This window comes from Petromyzon marinus, unplaced genomic scaffold (assembly GCF_048934315.1).
Source record: "Petromyzon marinus isolate PM22_M1 ecotype Great Lakes invasive population unplaced genomic scaffold, UKy_Petmar_22M1.pri1.0 PM_G_Scaffold_2, whole genome shotgun sequence".
NCBI classification, from domain to species: domain Eukaryota; kingdom Metazoa; phylum Chordata; class Hyperoartia; order Petromyzontiformes; family Petromyzontidae; genus Petromyzon; species Petromyzon marinus.
The window spans coordinates 6243313-6260214 of record NW_027422761.1 but is presented as its reverse complement, the minus strand read 5'-3'; the positions used below and the strand labels follow the sequence as shown (position 1 = coordinate 6260214).

Here is a 16902-nt window from a genome sequence, read left to right as displayed (position 1 = left end):
GTAGAGACGATGGGACGAAGGGTGCTACTTCATGTATTTTTGGTAAGCCGTATAATCTTGGTGGCCTGGCAGCAGAAGGTTTCAACGAGAACTGTTTGGTTTGATCAATTAATGTGGTTGAATCAGAAATGATTTTGGTTTGTATGACGAGGCTGTTGGTGGGATCTCTTTTTATTTTTGTATAGCTACCATCATTGAGTAATTCTTTAATTTTGTTGTTATATTCTATTTTATCCATGATGACAGTGGCATTGACCTTGTCGGCTGAGAGGATGACAATGTCATCCCTCTTTTTTTAATTCATATAATAATCAGATTTCATTATTTTTATTTATTTATTCTTATTTAAATATAATCAAATTTGATTAGTTACATTTTAAACGAAATTTTATTTACTTATTATTTAAAATAATCAAATGTGATTATTTGTGGTTATAAAGAAAGGCTAAATTATTAATTAAATATTTCTGCCTTTATTTATTATGTAAAAGTGATCGAAATAGGTCAATTATTTTATTATTTAATCATTATTATTTAAAAATAATCCAATTTGATTATTTTAACTTATAATGTATATTTCTTTATTATTTAAAACAATCACATTTTATTATTTTAATGTATGTTTTTTATTTATTTAATCTTATTTTAAAAATAATAAAATGTGGTTTTTATTTATTCTTATTTAAAAGTAATAAAATGTGATTGTTGGATTTTTTTTATTTATTTATAATGCTTTTACAATAATCAAATTTGATTATTTTTATTTATCATTTATTATTATTTATTTAATATTATAAAAATTTAATCAAATTTAATTATGTAGTCCGAGTCCGACCTAGGGGGAGGCCCACGACTGCTTCAGATCTCCGTCGCCGGCCCCAGTCGGCCGAGAGAGGCGTCACGTGACGAGTGGCTGTGGGGTCACACCAAGCCGCGCGAACATCGCCAGAGGCCACATCGATCCGAGAATCGATGTCACGCGTTGGAATCGCCCCGCCGCCGCCGCCCGCTGCTGCCGCTGACGCTCGGCGATCCGCGCGGGCGTCGTTTTCGAGCGACAGGATCGCGAATCGATTCCCTCCGGCGCTCCACGCCATCACGATGTTGACCACCGCCGCCGCCTCCGCCGCCCGGCACGCGGCCAAGCGCCTGGGAGTCAATGGCGAAGGCAACGACCGCGTCCAGGCGGGCGCGATGGTGAGCGTCAGTGACGAGCGACTTGACGAGGTGTTTCTATAACGAGAAGATGTTTATTTTACTCCTCCTCGCCCAGAGCCTCGTTGTGAGGCCTGGGCCAGAGGCTTCACTCAGGCGACGTGCCACCACCACCACCAGCCGTGTTTATATTATTTAACGTGATTGTTTAGCTTTGTAACTCGCAGATTCCAGTGCCGTTGCGAAGAGCTTCTCGTTGTTGGTGTTGGGGATGGACCACGCGGACCACAGCATCGCTAGGCTCTGCTTACGTTCAGTAAAACGCGTTTTGGTAAACGTGGATTTCGTGTTCGTTAACACTTTGGGCTATTTCCAGTGTAATTTTTTTATACGGCGTTTTCTCTTCTAAGGGTGGGTATTCTCTTTGCACTGAACTAAAATAATAAAAAAATATGAAACAATAAAAACATTACTCATTGTTTTTTTCGGTGAAGTCACGTATGTAGAAATACAATAAAATTATATTAAAACAAAAAACAATCACGACGTTTCGATCACAACGCAAGCGATCTTCATCAGGTGTCAAGAACAAATCACGGAGGTAAATACAGCAAAAGATGAGAGACGAGAATTCAACAAACCTGAAACAACATTATGTGAAGCACATCCAGTCAGGCCAACAACACAGACACTTCCTGGCGGACCACGAATAAAAACATTGCCTACCAGGAGAAATTCGTTCATGAGGCTATCCACATATACAAGCACAGAGACAATTTCAACCGAGAAGATAGATTCTGGCTTAACAATCATTGGAAGGATTTGATAAACCATTTCGGGTCTTAATTGTTCACGCTTACGGTGGCTTTCAGACCGCATCCATTATTTTCGTCTCCCCCCTCCTCTTTTCAGAACATAGATGGACTGGTCCATCTGAACAAACTCTCAAATCGCTCTCCGTGCTGCTGACGTTAAAAAAAATGCCACTTTTGTTCAAATTTTCTTGCTGTGGTTTTCACACCTGATGATGATTGCTTCTTGTGTTGCAGTCAAAACGTCGTGAGAATTGTATTGTTTTATATTTTTATTATTTTATTGTTTCCCTTCTACGTGGTGACTTTTCTGGAAGAACCAAGAATATTAATCCCTGCAGTCACGAAAGCTTTAAATCAAAAGTTAAAATACTAATTAAGTTAAAATACCGATATGTTAAATGTCCCACGCGATAGCGTCGTGGGGAAGCTCTTCGACCCTCCCCAATGTGATTAAAAACTTTGCGGAATAAAACTTTACAGCGTCTACAAAAGCGCACCTGGCGGTGGGGGATGCGAGTTCCAGAGTTTGTAACTCGAGGGCCGTTTAGATTGAAAGTTAAACTCGCGAACGTTCTTAGCGATTACTGAAATGATGGCACTGAGCTATGGCCATTTTTTGCCAAACGGATGCAGATTTAAAAAGCCCTTTAATGCAAGTGTCTGCATCTGCTCCGATATCACTTGCCGGCGATGTTAGCCGTGGCTTTATTTTGGTGATTTTGAAAAAGTTTTATGGTTTGGCCATGATTGTTTTGTTGTAGTACGGAGTTAGACTGATGGCTTTAATCTTAGTTGTCTTGTGGTTGTTGTTGTTGTTTGACTTGCATCCCACTGGGATTTTTGCACACAGCGTTGGTGTACGGTGCTATTTCAAGGATTATTTTGCTGTTTTTTCCTGGATTTTTTGTTTGCACAGTCACACAAAGTCACTTTAAGATGTTTTTCCTGTTCATGTTTTTGTTTGTTGCGGTTGCACCCGATTCAAGAGCCAAATGGCTCACAGGGCTATACCAAATAAATGAAACTGAAAACTGTCTTCTCGGTATAGGAGGAAACAACAGCTTTGCACAATAGTCGTGTTGAGTTTGCTTCCTTGCCAACGTGCACAGGACACGTTTGAGGACCCACACAAGCCCCCACCGTCGGCTGTGGTTCACGTGCGGGGACTCTCAGACACAGCCCTCGAGTCGGACCTCGTGGAGGCCGTGCGGTACTTTGGCCTAGTCAGGTGACCAGTCGGTGGTGACCGTTGCCCGCATGGGGAAGGAAGCTGTATTATTATTATTGTTGTTTACCGAAAACACCAAAGATTAATTCCTGCAGTCACGAAAGCTTTGAACCAAGTTTAAACCGCCTCTACGGGGAGGTATAAGGTCTGTATCTTTGTGTCTGTCTTTGTGTTGTCTTGTGTTGTCTGTGTGTTGTCTCTGCTTGTGTATCTGCCTTTGTGTCTGTGCTTGGATTTGTTTCTCTGTGCTGTCTCTGCCTGTGTGTCGGTCTTGGTGCTTCCGAATGTTTGCTGCCGTGCTCCACTTTGCTCTATGCATACCTCATGCTAAAATGTCCCATTGTCTCTCAGCCTTGCCTTCTCATGCTAATATGTCCCATTGCCTCTCAGCCTTGCCTTCTCTGCCTATTTAAGGCGACTTCACTGTCTGCTTGTACCTGTGCTGGTCCACTCTACTTGAATGTCTATGTGTGTGTGCCATCTGTATCTTAAATTTCATACTTAACTTGCAATTTAGCAATCTTTGAAATAACGTAATCAACCAGGCTTTGCGTTAATTGTGTTTTGACCGACCGTCTGTGTTGCTTTATTTGGTTTCCAAATTCTGCTAAACTCTTGTCTGTTTGGTATGCTTCTCTCTCTGTGTCCCCTATTGTGTCGGTGTTAGTTCCCCCCTACTTGGGTGTCTGTATATACATCTGGGGTTATGTGTTTCCCCTCTCTCTTAAATTTAGCTCTTCTGTACCTGATGATGGCTGCTTGTGTTGCAACCGAAACGTCGTGCGCTATTATGTAATTTTATTATTTCTTATTTATACGTGACTTTACCGAAAAAAAACAAAGATTATTGTTGTTATTATAGTTATTATTATTGTTATTGGTGTTATTATTATTGTTATTATTGTTGTGGTGGTGGTGTTTGCGGACGTGGAGTGAACGTAGACCTTGGAAATTCGAGTATTACCGGTTTTCGGTTCAATAACTCAAGAAATTGCATAACACGAAAATACTCGATGGTTCTTAAGCACGGGGTGGGAGATGCCCTTTCTGGGGGTGCAAGACGTGCCAGATTATTTTTTAACAAGGTAAATCCATCGAAACACATTGAGCACGGGCACGTACGCACCGCTACTTTGTTCCATCAAACCTCTAAATTAATAAATATTGTACGTTTAAAAAATATATATATTGAGAACCAAAGGGGGGGTGGCAAGGCTGCAGGTTAAAGCTCAAGAACCACTTCCGTAAATAAAAAGTCGTGGCCGCGTTATGCGGCGGACGAGAGGGCGCGGCGTTGCCCACGTCACGGCGTGATCGGCGACGCCGTGCGTGGCTTACTCGGGGCCTTGCCAGCCTGAAGTGACCAACCAAAAACCACTTCATCTTCTTTGGGGTTCTTTCGGTAAAGTCACCACTGCGTAGAATGAGAATAAAATAATAAATTAATACAAATTAAAATAACACGATAAAATTCTCACGACGTTTCGGGCCACAACACAAGTGGCCTTCATCAGGTGAAGGGATGAGACTGCCAAACTGAAATGGGACAGTCTCGTCCCTTCACCTGATGAAGGCGACTTGTGTTGTGGCCGAAACGTCGTGAGAATTTAATTGTGTTTTTAAATTAATTTATTATTTTATTCTCATTCTACGCGACTATACCGAAAGAACCAAAGAAGATGAATCCTTGCAGTCACGAAAGCTTTAAATGGAAACAAAAACCGTTTGTTCTTCAATTTCCCCAAGTCACGAATTCCCTCCGAATTAAAGTGCCGCTGCTGCTTTTGTTGTGCCGTCTGACAAAAGCAGCACACGTTCAACTGTGATTAGTAACCGTGTTAAAAATTAATATCTCGTATTGAAATGGTGCACACACGTACCTTGTTTATGTACGTTTGAAGAGGCTTCGTTTGTCAGGTGATACATCGACAGAAGAAGACTACATTACCCTCAAGATGTATTTTAAATATAATTATATTCATATTCTTAGTTTTTTCGGTAAAGTCACGTTGAAGAGAAACAACAAAATAACAAAATATATAAAACAATAAAAAATTCTCACGACGTTTCGACCATAACTCAAACGGTCATCATCAGGTGTGTCGGTTTGCATAAATTTATTTTTAAAACGGTACATTTATTTATTCATGAGGCTATCCACATATACAAGCACAGAGACAATTTCAACCGAGAAGATGGATTCTATCTTAGCAATCATTGGAAAGATTTGATAAATCATTTCAGTTCTTGATTGATTGTTCACGCTTACAGTGGCTTTCAGACAGCATACATTATAAAAAATTTCGTCTCCCCCCTCCTCTTTAAAAAAAAAAAATAGATGGACTAGTCCTGGGCAAACTGCCAATCGCTGCGCGTGACGCCAACGTTTTTTCAATATATATAAATAAATAAATGTGCCATTTTTTAAATAAATTTATGCAAACCGACACACCTGATGATGACCGTTTGAGTTATGGTCGAAACGTCGTGAGAATTTTTTATTGTTTTATATGTTTTGTTATTTTGTTGTTTCTCTTCAACGTGACTTTACCGAAAAAACTAAGAATATGAATTACTGCAGTCATGAAAGCTTTAAATCAAAATATAATTATATTCTTACAGTACATTCAATTCCAACGTACTACACTGCCAAACTGAAATGGGACGTGGCATCTAACCTGCATCCAACCAGTCTCCACTCCGTTGCATGCATTGAAACATTTCTTGAGATCAAATGAGGTGACTTGGAGCAGACCAACCTCGTGGTTAAAATTAACAACAACAGGCACGCGTTTTAAAGTCGGCCACATCTTTGAATAACGGCACTCGTTTGTACGTGGTGATGATACCCAAGACGCGGCAGGCGCTGGTGGAGTTTGAAGACCCGGAGAGCTCCCGCAGCTGCGTCGACTACTCGTCCAAGGGCTCCGTCTACGTGTGCGGGCAGCCGGCCTACTTTAACTTCTCTACCAGCCAGAAGCTTTGGCGCCCTGGCGTCCCGGGGGACAACGACAACAGCAACCACATCCTGCTCTTCACCATTCTCAACCCCATCTACCCCATCACCACGGTGGGCATTGTTACACTTACAGCAGCTGGACATTAATGTGTGAATAGTTTGTCGGGTGTGCCATGCACACACGCGCGTGTTTCATTTATACGAGTGAAATTATGTCCGTTTTGGATTACAGTGAATGGCTTTGCTAAGGAAATTACATTGATCCTTTGGTTCATTTGAGGCAATTGAAGTCGTGTTTTTTGTTTGTGCTTTGAAGTCTACCAATGGCATTGAATAAAAAACAATATATAGACCTAATGTTGATTTTGGAAAGCGTTGATGTCCTGTATGGCTCGATCTTAAAAATTCACTGGAAAAAAAGCTTTTCAAATTTACTTGGTAATGCGTGCAAAATCACCTCGCTGCGTTTGTGTGCTCCATGTGGTCCTGCAGGATGTGCTTTACAACATTTGCAAACCATTTGGGCCTCTGCAACGCATTGTGATCTTCAGGAAGAATGGCCTGCAGGCCTTTGTGGAATATCCTTTCAACGAGATGCATAACCGTAACGATATGTCCGCCATTCACGTAATTTTACGTGTTATTTTGGAGATGCTAAATGTATTGTTTTTAAAATGAAATGGTCGTGTTTTCCTTAATTTTTGGCCACGTTTGTTTCGGTTGAGAGCGCCGAGAGAGCGAACTCATCTCTGAATGGAGCGGACATCTATTCGGGCTGCTGTACTCTTATAGTGGAGTATGCGAGGGCAAGTACAACCGATACTTTGTACATTCACAAGTGTGTGCACCACAACCTGGGTTTTTTCACCCGCAGACCAAAGATTTCATTTAATATTCTGAATTGACCACTTTGGTGAGCAAATAATGCTGAATACACACGGCAATTCATTGCTAGATGAGGGCTTCCGCACTCGATGCCTGTTGTGGGGGTTATTTGACTTGTGTGCGGGGTAAAGGAGTGTAGCATATATTGTGGCAGCATAGAAATACAATGCACCCAATGGATTTTACAGCTGCCCACCACACAGCTCCACAACCTACAACAACCCATTGTGCATGACGGGCATCCTTGCCGTTGTCTAAAGTCAAACTTTTCCCAATTGATATTACCGTGTGAGCGTGGTTCTCATCTGAGCCAGTGCCCTGAGCCAGTTAGTGGAAAATTCGCATCCAGTGGGAAGGGTAGAGTTGGTTTTTAATTCAATTTTATTTGGTGACGGGTGATTAGCATTCAGCCATAGGCTGCTTTGCGAGACCTGCAGAGTACCTGAGGGGAGATGTTACATTGTTAGCAGGAAATAAAATTACTGAACAGTAATAACGAATGCATCATTTTCATAACGGGGTTATGGCACTTCAACATTTTTGAGGTATACGATCAAGGCTAACGCTTTACAGTACACGAGGAACACCGCGAATAAATAATACCGAGTTAGGCAGAGCATGCCAAACTTATGTGCGATTAAACAAGTTTGGAATTTAAATAGGTCACCGAGGGATAGCGATTTTATCTGCAAACACGAAGGGAGCTTGTTCTAACGAAGAGGGATAATCAACACTTGATCTTAAACAAAAAACCGGTGGCAGAAGGCCACTGTTTTCCCACAACTCCGATAAGCACGCTTTTGCTACGTACGGCGCGAAAGTTTAGCTTCCCGTTGACTTCCTACGTGTGGCAGCTCTTATTCATTCATCTCCCAGGAGGTTAAGGGTTGCGTTAAGTACCTCGGCTTCACCGCAAGTTGCATGCCGTAATTGTCTCGGGGGTAATGACCGCTTAATAATTATGCTTGTAAATTTTAAATGGTTCTAAAGTTTCGATTTAAAGCTTTCGTGACTGCAAGGATTAATCTTCTTTGGTTCTTTCGGTAAAGTCACCACGTAGAATGAGAATAAAATAATAAAATAAAACAATAAAATTATCACGACGTTTCGGCCACAACACAAGGTCGGGACGACAGGTTTGTTCCTTTCACCTGAAGAAGGCCACTTGTGTTGTGGCCGAAACGTCGTGAGAATTTCATTGTTTTATTTTATTTTTTTATCCTCATTCTACGTGGAGACTTTACCGAAAGAACCAAAGAAGGTTCTAAAGTTATATAATTTTTTTTCCCAGCATCTATGCCCTACATGCTGGCCACGAATAATGTTTATCTTTTCCCCCTGCTGTGTCCTCTTTACAGGCGATGCGTCTGAATGTGTTTAAAAATGACTCTGAGACCTGGGACTTCACCAACCCTGGCCTCAAGCAAGGTAAGACCAATATCGAGCATATCAGAGCCGCGCTCTCTCGACAGCTGGTGGTGGTGAGCCCTCGGTGTGTGGGGGGGGGTGACGTTTTTAACGCAAGGGGTGGGGGGTGTGCACGGCGTGATGAAACAGGCATTGACTATTTCTGTACGCGGCCGGCTTTGCCGTGTTATACTTGAAGATCAGTGGCCAAGTAGAGGGGGAAGTTTGGAGTGTTCTCAAGAGGATAATGCAGCTTCTGCACTTGAGATTTTGGTTGCAGAAAAATGTCACACCTGCAGACACTTGGTTGTCTTGAAGCACATTGGTGTACTGTTTACAATCTACAGAACTTGGTCGTTGTCACAGGAAGTTATTTGAAACGCCATTCCCCTCTTTTGTATCAATCATGCAATCACTGCAATTGTGTAGAGCTGGTCAAGGTTATTTTCGTTTATACCTATCTTCTCCATATATAAAAGGCAAAGTTGTGAATATGTGTGTCTGTTCAAAATGTTTAGCGTACTTCCCGACATGCAACAAACTGGAAATTTGCCATGTGGGTACTTTCCAGACTGTACACCGTGCAAACATTACACAAATACACTTTTGTTTTTTGGGGGGGGGGGAGCTCGATAATGCATTTATTTTTTGCACGGCAAGTGAGCTGTGACGTCAAATCTGTCACGTGACCCGTAGTGTAGCGGTTAGCGCTACGCTGCGCTACGAACCCGGCGACCCAAGTTCGATTCCCGCTCACCGCCACCACCGGTGACGATTATTTTAACCGGTCCTGGGCCTCCCCTAGGTCGACTCAGCCTCAAACGAGTAACTGCTGTGGTGTGTGAACATCGCCAGTGGGGAGACAAAGGCGGCCGGGTAGTAACAGCTAGCGCAACATATAACTAAATAATCTTTGTGTTTTTTTAGCCCATGCTAAGCTTGCGTAGTTTACTCTGGGCAGATTGGTTTTAAACTCCTGCCCGTGTACTTTGTTTTTCTAGTTAACCCTTCACAACAATGTGGCAGTTTAAGTGAATGTTGTGAAGAACAGGATTCACAAGGAGGCATGTGGCTGCTGGAGTGTTCAATAATCCATTGGATTAATTTTTTTGTTACCATTAAAGTTGTTGCCCTGGTACTGGACATGCGATAGACATTGCCATTAAGTTGGTGGCGTTTTAGATTTTGATCAGCTTTGAAGATTTTCCCAACGTCAAGTGCATGTGGCCCATGGGCGGGTACTCGGTTGTTCGGGGTGTATCAAGGCTGGGCATTTTTACACTACAGTGTAAAACCTTGCATTGCGAGCATAATTCGTTCCGGGAACGTGTTTGTAATCCAAAGCGCTCGTACATCAAAGCACTCGTCTATCAGTTGTGTGATCACGTGACTCACGGCAGTACAAAGTGTGTCTACACGTACACTGCTCGTATTGCAAGACCTCGCTCGTTTATCAAGTTAATATTTATTTACAATTTTAGCTCGTCTTGCAAAACACTTGCAGACCAAGTTACTCGCAATCCAAGGTTTTACTTTTATATTTAGATTTACCAGGGTGTGTGTCTGTTGGATCAGAAGTAGGTGCCAACTTTCACTGGCATATTTGAGGTGGACATTGCACGTTGCGTTTTTATATTTTGTAGGGTTGAGAAACCTTGACTGCATTATGTGGTGTCTGGATACTAAGCGGAGAAGCTTAGAGGATGTCAGAAAAGCCGATATTTACGATTGAAAATATCACTTATTATAAAGTAACCCTTTTAATTTGGTACGATTGAGCCTGAACAGGAAAATGGTATCTTTGTCCCGAGTACATTGTGTGTACGCACAGATATTAGTTTCCGAAGAGGTAAGTCTCGCCACTTTATCAAGGGAGCTTCAGGGACACGGTGCGGTTTGATTTAATCGCCAAATTTCCGTAAACGCTTCGAAGAGTATTTTCCTCACTCCCAACATCAACGCTACAAGGAGCATCTGCGAGCATTGCCGCACACAGAAGCACACGGAGGCAATTTTCAAGCAACACACGAGCAATAAAGCGCCCGGCAGCCAACAGCCACCGACGTGAACGGCGACGACACGAACGGCGACATTGGCGACATCCTCGTCGGCACTTGGGAGGCACCGGGGACCAAGCAACCAACACGCCGCCGCCGCTGTGACACGCACGGCCGACCCGCGCCCCCCACGCCTGCAGCGCAGCACGCCGCGTCCGCTGCACCGCAACCGCCACGTGCCGCTTGGCAGAGGCCATCGGATAACCCACGTCCAGCCGCAGGCACCGGGGGACACGGCGCTGACAGACCGGCAAAGCACCAGAACCGCCGCGAAGAAGCCGGGAGCGACGAAAGCCCGCATTCACCGCGAACGGGACTTGGAAATAAGCCAAACGGAACGCGTGCCGATGCGTTTGGGGCTTAAAATCGCTCCGTTGGTGAGAATTTACCTCCACGCTCGTACGTTTAGACTGCCTTGCTAAAGTTTTGTTTGCAAACGAGGCTTTTGACATTGCTGATGCCAGACACAACGCATTTCGCATCGGTTTATAAGCGGCGATCTTTTTCATTTTAAAGGTTCGTAAGGCCCCGTCGCCCACTTCAAGCGTCCCAATTTTAAGCCCCAAACCAAAAAGGGTCGCCGGAGAGCGAGAGGTGCGGTGGCACGGACAACGCGGGGGGGTCCATTTGTGCCGAGCGTGACTGCTGTTGGCGCAGGAAAGAAGGCGCCGGCCTTTCTGTTGCATCCTCCTCGCGATGGGTCGTCAGCCGCCGCCCGACTCTGGGCAACTTTGTGTTCCCGTCGAAGCGTAGACTGGGTAAGAAACGAGCGGGCATCGCAGGCGGCAACCACGGACACTCGCTGACGCCGCACCTCGGAACAATTTGTCGCGTGCATCTGTACACCTCCAATAAATTTTGTTTTTTCTTCTTCTTGCGATGAGCGTTTCTTTACGCGCTGTATTTTGTATGGTGCTCGTTATTTATGTTGCGCCATGTGAAATCTGCATTTTAAAAATACCGCCAATTGTTTTTATCGACAGACGCAGCGCACCCCCGTGTGGAGTGTGCCCGGAATTTCTTAATGTATTGGTCATGTGAATGTTCTGGGTGCAGAATGCATTTTTTGGATTGTCCTTATTTTGTGCAGCAATGAGCGCTTATGTTTCCCGTGGGTGAATTTGGTGATCGTTTTTTTGTTGTTTTCAGAGGACAATGCAATGATGCCAGCGAAGCAAACGTCTCTCCTTGGCGACCATCCCAAAGCACACGCTTGCGGTGGTGGCGACTGTGGAGGTAATCCCCTTGTTGCGAATGCTATAATTTCGGTTTCCTTCAGCTTGCTGTCAGATTGAAAGAACCTGCTGCCTGTTGAGAACATTTCTTATTTGGAATTAGTGTTAAGGTGCATCCTAAAAACCTTTTTTTGCGATTAACAATTGCAACGTATGAGTTGCTTTGTGTTTTAAGAGACGATATTTCCAATAGCTATCAGATGTATTGGGTATTTAAAACAAGCTATGCTGAATAATAGCTCTAGCTTGGTGGCCCTCAACCTAAAATAAAAACTAGTTTAGTCTATTCCCTAGGCAACTGAGTCTTCTGGACCAATGTTTTCCAGTGTCTCCAAGGAGTAGAGTGGTGATTCCTGGGTTACCTGACCTTATAGGAAAGGGCACACGTGTGTAAGATGATGGTTGTCATAAATCTGTTTTTCAGAGAAGTTTAGAGAGTTTCAGCTAGTTCACTATGCGTTTCCCCCTCTTGTGTGTTTGCGTCACAGGCCACCAGCAGCCACCACCACCGGGCGTCGACTACGGATCTGGCCGCGACGGCATGGGCGGTGGGGGAGGAATGGGCATGGGAGTAGGCATGGGCAACCAGGTTGGGCCCCAGGGTGGTACCCAGGGCCAGCACGTGCAAGCCATGATGAACCAGCAGGCCGACAACAAGGTCCTCATTGTGTACGACTTGGACGCCGAACGCTTCAACTGCGACCGCGTGTTTAACATCCTCTGCCTCTTCGGCGACGTGGAGAAGGTGCCTTCGCTGGGTGTTGCGCGCACCTGCTTTGAAATGAGTCCCTGTTTTTTTTCTTCCAAAGGTTCAACCGCGGTGCAATGCGTACGCACGCGTGTGGTGCACGTCATGCGCTGATCGTGTTATATAAAGTGGGAGATTCACACGACCAAATTTGTTCACCGATTGACAACATACACATTTGGTCATTTTCTTTACAAAAATGTACCCAATGCGAAGTGTTCTTTGTGCATGTTTTCTAATGGCCCCTCGGCCAACACTTCACATTTCAACAATGCGTTACAACGAAACTTGTAGATATTTTCGTGCAAGATTGCGCGATGCTGAACCGTCTTACGGGTTGTTATTTTTGTAGGTTAAGTTCCTGAAGAGCAAGCCGGGAGCCGCCATGGTCGAGATGGGAGATCAGTACGCCGTGCACAGGGCGGTTTTTCACCTCAATATGTCTCAGATCTTTGGAAATAAAATCAACCTCTGGTGAGCCTTTTTGTTCCCGTGTTAAATTGGTAAATGTAACTCGTCATATCCTGTTAATGTAATTGGATACTGCTTTCCATTTAGAGAAGACAACTTTAGTAAATATTTAGTGCAAGTGACTAAATTTTAGGACGGTGAAAAAGAGAGCTGATGAATACCGTGAACGAAACACTCGTCACAGCTCACGAGGACCCCGGTGACTTGCTGTCCAGAGCCTTTATTGAAGTGGCGAACATGAAATTTAGATTCTAGATTTGAAGCTTTACGGGGAGGGCCTTTATTGAAATAGCGAACGTGAAATTTGGATTCTAGATTTGAAGCTCTACGGGGAGGGCTTTCACCTATCTGTTAGAGCTTTCAACAGACAACGGGACAAGAAGTCAAAGCTCATCGAGACGCTGACCTTCCTCAAAAGATGCCGCGATCACAAGCTTAAAGGACGCGACCTGGGCTTGCTATCTTCACTCCAACGCTGTCCTCTGGACAGTCCGGTCCCTTCACCTGATGAAGGCCACTTGTGTTGTGGCCGAAACGTCGTGATTTTTTGTTATTTTATTTTTTACCCACGTGACTTTACCGAATCGAACCAAAGAGCACGTGAAATTTGGAACGTGATAAAATAAAAACTAAAAACAGTTTCTTCGCGCTATTCCCTCCCTTCCGCCCTCGTCTCGGCAGCGTGTCGAGGCAGCGGTCGATTGTGCCGGGCCAGGCGTTCGAGCTGCCGGACGGCACCGACAGCTACAGGGACTACGCAGGTTCTCACAACCACCGCTACGCCGACAGCGAGAAGGCGGCGAAGAACCGCAACCAGCGTCCCACCGCGGTGCTGCACTTCTTCAACGCGCCCACGGACATCACGGCCGAGATGTTCGCGCAGGTTCGTGCCCCCGCCGCCCCTTCAGCCTGCTGCCAGCAGCGCAGAAGGGGAGCGCGTTCGGTTTCTTTAAAAGTTTTCCCAGGTGAAGCTTTTATAAATATTCAAGTCCAAATTTTGCACATGAAACAATCGTGGGGTTTTAAGATGAGCCTATTGATGTTGTGGAGTTTGTGGTGGCCAATGACACGTTTCCTGTGACGGGACAAATGTAAAATGGTGTAATGTAGTTTCCTTTCAGCGGTTAAAACATAAGATGTATAAATAATGCAGTCGATGTTCCAAAGGGACTTTTTTGTTACAGACTAGACAACACCTCGCGTTAATTTGTCCTGTTTAATACATTACGATTCATATTCGTATTCGAAAGGTTTACATTTCAGTCTTTGGACATTGTTTCTGCAAATGGTTGCATTCCCCCTGAGTCTATGCTTGGTGTTCACAATAATCTGAGCACTTTGAAAGACTGCTCCAAAGCTGGCGAATGTAAATTAAAAAATGGACAACGGGATTTGTGCCTGCAATTAAAATGACATCTCCCGAATGCTTTACCGGTGCACGTTAACTGTTACCAACTATAACGTGAACGCCGCCCGTTCTGTCCCCGCAGCTGTGCGACGAAATGTCGATTGCGAGGCCCCGCTCTTTCAAAGTGTTTTCTGGAAAAAGTAAGTCCCGCAAAGTATGTTTATTATTTATCTTACGTGTCATGGCACAGAATAAATCGTGTACTGTATTCTCCATGCAATCGTCGCTTGATTTACAGCACGACACCAGATGATCTGCAACGTGTGCTATGAGGCCATGCTCAAGAAACCCTGTGAGAAATTCTCTCCCGAGAGCAGTCCTTGCTATTCACTCGCGCCCAAGCTGACTGAAGCGTGTTAGCGTAGCCAAGGCATCGGACTGAAGCCTTCCTGCTGCAGAAATTCACCGACGACTGACACCACCCTTTAAACACGGCTTCTTTAGGTAAAGTCACGTAGAAGGGAAACAACAAAATAATAAATATATACAAACACAGACAATTTCAACCGAGAAGATGGATTCTGGCTTAGCAACCATTGGAAGGATTTGATAAACCATTTCGGGTCTTAATTGATTGTTCACGCTTACGGTGGCTTTCAGACCGCATCCATTATTTTCGTCTCCCCCCTCCTCTTTTCAGAACATAGATGGACTCGTCCATCTGAACAACTGCCAAATCGCTCTCCGTGGTGCTAACGTTAAAAATAACCGCCACTTTTTTAAAATGTTCTTGCTGTGGTTTTCACACCTGATGATGATTGCTTGTGTTGCAGTCGAAACGTCGTGAGAATTTTATTGTTTTATATTTTTATTATTTTATTGTTTCCCTTCTACGTGGTGGTGACTTTACCGAAAGAACCAAGAATATGAATCCCTGCAGTCACGAAAGCTTTAAATCAAAATGGCGAAGGGTGTTGCGTTTTACACGACCCAAATTACTCTATGAGCGACGGTCCGTCCACGTGTCCAGCCGATAGGAGCGTGTCCGGCCTGATGGAGTGGGAGACCAAGAACGATGCCATGGAGGCTCTGGCGTGCATTAACCATCACCCCCTGAAGAACGCAAGTAAGTTGTGGGGTGTTGGCCATTTGTGTTGGTGCGATGACATTGAAGCGGTGCTGCATTATCGGCAAATCTTTGGTCGTACGCTCTGTTGAGCACCTAATGTTCAGATTTGGGGGGGGCGCTTGTTATTACCATAGCACCATCTGTGTACACTGGCTGCCTAGCAGCCTTGGGTGAAATTGCAGGAAGCGAAAGCAGTTGTAGATTGTTGTATTATATATTAACAGGTTGTTATTTATGGGCGATTTGGATTTCGTTGTTGTTGTTTGCATATACAGAATGGAATTGAAAGTTGACATAGCCAAGCACTTTCACTTATCACAACTCAACGTTATCTTAGCTCCCTGAACGAGTTTGTTAACATCAACAAAGACCCTCCTAAGAATCGCTTCATTGTTTTAAGTTTTTGTGTGCTCCAGTGAAGACGTCATGTGGCTCCCCTGTTTTTATTTTCTCAGATGTTCCATACCTCTACACCCTCAAACTGTGCTTCTCCACTGCCCAGTCTTCATAGAAGACAACTCAACATGTTTCATGCCGTATTGAACGTCGGTGTCAACATCATTGTCACTTTGTGTATTATTTGTGAATGTCCCATCACTCTTGTTGAAAGTTAACCGTGGGTATAGGTCGAAAGTGCAATTTGACGCGTTTACATTTTAGTTGTCATTTTTTGGAGGATTAATTTAGATTTCTATATTGACTGCACCGAAAGATTTTAAAGGTCGCAGTGGAAATGAAGAATGTTGAAATTAAAATAATTATGATTAGTCTCCTTAACCTGCCGAGTTTGTCTGCCGTGTGCATTGCTATTTTGTCCATGAGCCCCAAACCAGATTTCACTTGGCAGTCCTCGGGTGCCGTAACTTTAGCGGCTCCAATTAATTTACAATTTGGGGGGGTTCTCAACTTGCTCATAGCCAAAGTTTTTGCTCCCACCACGAGTGATGCTCCTTTCTTGCTGTAGCCCATGGCACTAATATTGCCCATTTAATTTCATAACGGAGAGCTCTGAAATAAATGCCAAAGAGACCCTTTTGGGGGGGGGCTGGTAAAAATATACCCCGACTCATTGAAAATCCCATTGAAAAACATGGGTTGGCATTCTGTACAGTGCGTGTATTTAGCAGGTTAATACGCTTGCAAATATAAACCCCAAGAGAAAATAGAACCGTGTTTGAAAATAAAAGCATGGAGAGATGCATGTTTGACATCGAACTGGAATCGATTGAACATGAGCGTGGAGACATGAAGGAAGTTGGGCATAGGGTAGGTGAGTGACTGAGTGAATGAGTGACTGAGTGTGTGGGTGGCTAGGTGAGTGACTGTGTGTGTGGCTAGGTGAGTGACTGAGTGTGTGGGTGGCTAGGTGAGTGACTGTGTGTGTGGCTAGGGAGTGACTGAGTGTGTGGGTGGCTAGGTGAGTGACTGTGTGTGGCTAGGTGAGTGACTGAGTGAATGAGTGACT

At 44.2% G+C, this 16902-nt stretch overlaps 1 protein-coding gene across 3 annotated transcripts; it reads left to right on the top strand.

Annotated features, from left to right (window-relative positions):
* The first annotated feature begins 891 nt into the window (after window positions 1–891).
* LOC142912340 (heterogeneous nuclear ribonucleoprotein L-like) lies at window positions 892–16638 on the top strand. Of its 3 annotated transcripts, none has more exons than XM_076060512.1 (12): window positions 892–1227; window positions 6053–6268; window positions 6650–6735; window positions 6867–6963; window positions 8401–8470; window positions 11656–11742; window positions 12230–12486; window positions 12842–12963; window positions 13642–13843; window positions 14451–14508; window positions 15339–15434; window positions 15893–16638. In XM_076060512.1, exons 1-12 carry the CDS (start codon window positions 973–975, stop codon window positions 15946–15948), a joined length of 1602 nt encoding a protein of 533 aa, XP_075916627.1. In that variant the 5' UTR covers window positions 892–972; the 3' UTR covers window positions 15949–16638. The 3 variants fall into 3 exon arrangements, with proteins under 3 accessions (XP_075916627.1, XP_075916629.1, XP_075916628.1); XM_076060513.1 differs by having other exon boundaries at window positions 900–1197; XM_076060514.1 differs by lacking the exons at window positions 12842–12963; window positions 15893–16638 and having other exon boundaries at window positions 895–1227; window positions 15339–15428.
* Window positions 16639–16902: the final 264 nt, after the last annotated feature.

Coding starts and splice junctions, on each gene's coding strand:
- LOC142912340 (XM_076060512.1), top strand. CDS start 973: ATGTCACGCGTTGGAATCGCCCCGCCGCCGCCGCCCGCTGCTGCCGCT. Junction 6,736..6,866: donor GGCCTGCAGGCCTTTGTGGA/ATATCCTTTCAA, acceptor ATTTTTGGCCAC/GTTTGTTTCGGTTGAGAGCG. Junction 15,435..15,892: donor TCACCCCCTGAAGAACGCAA/GTAAGTTGTGGG, acceptor TTATTTTCTCAG/ATGTTCCATACCTCTACACC.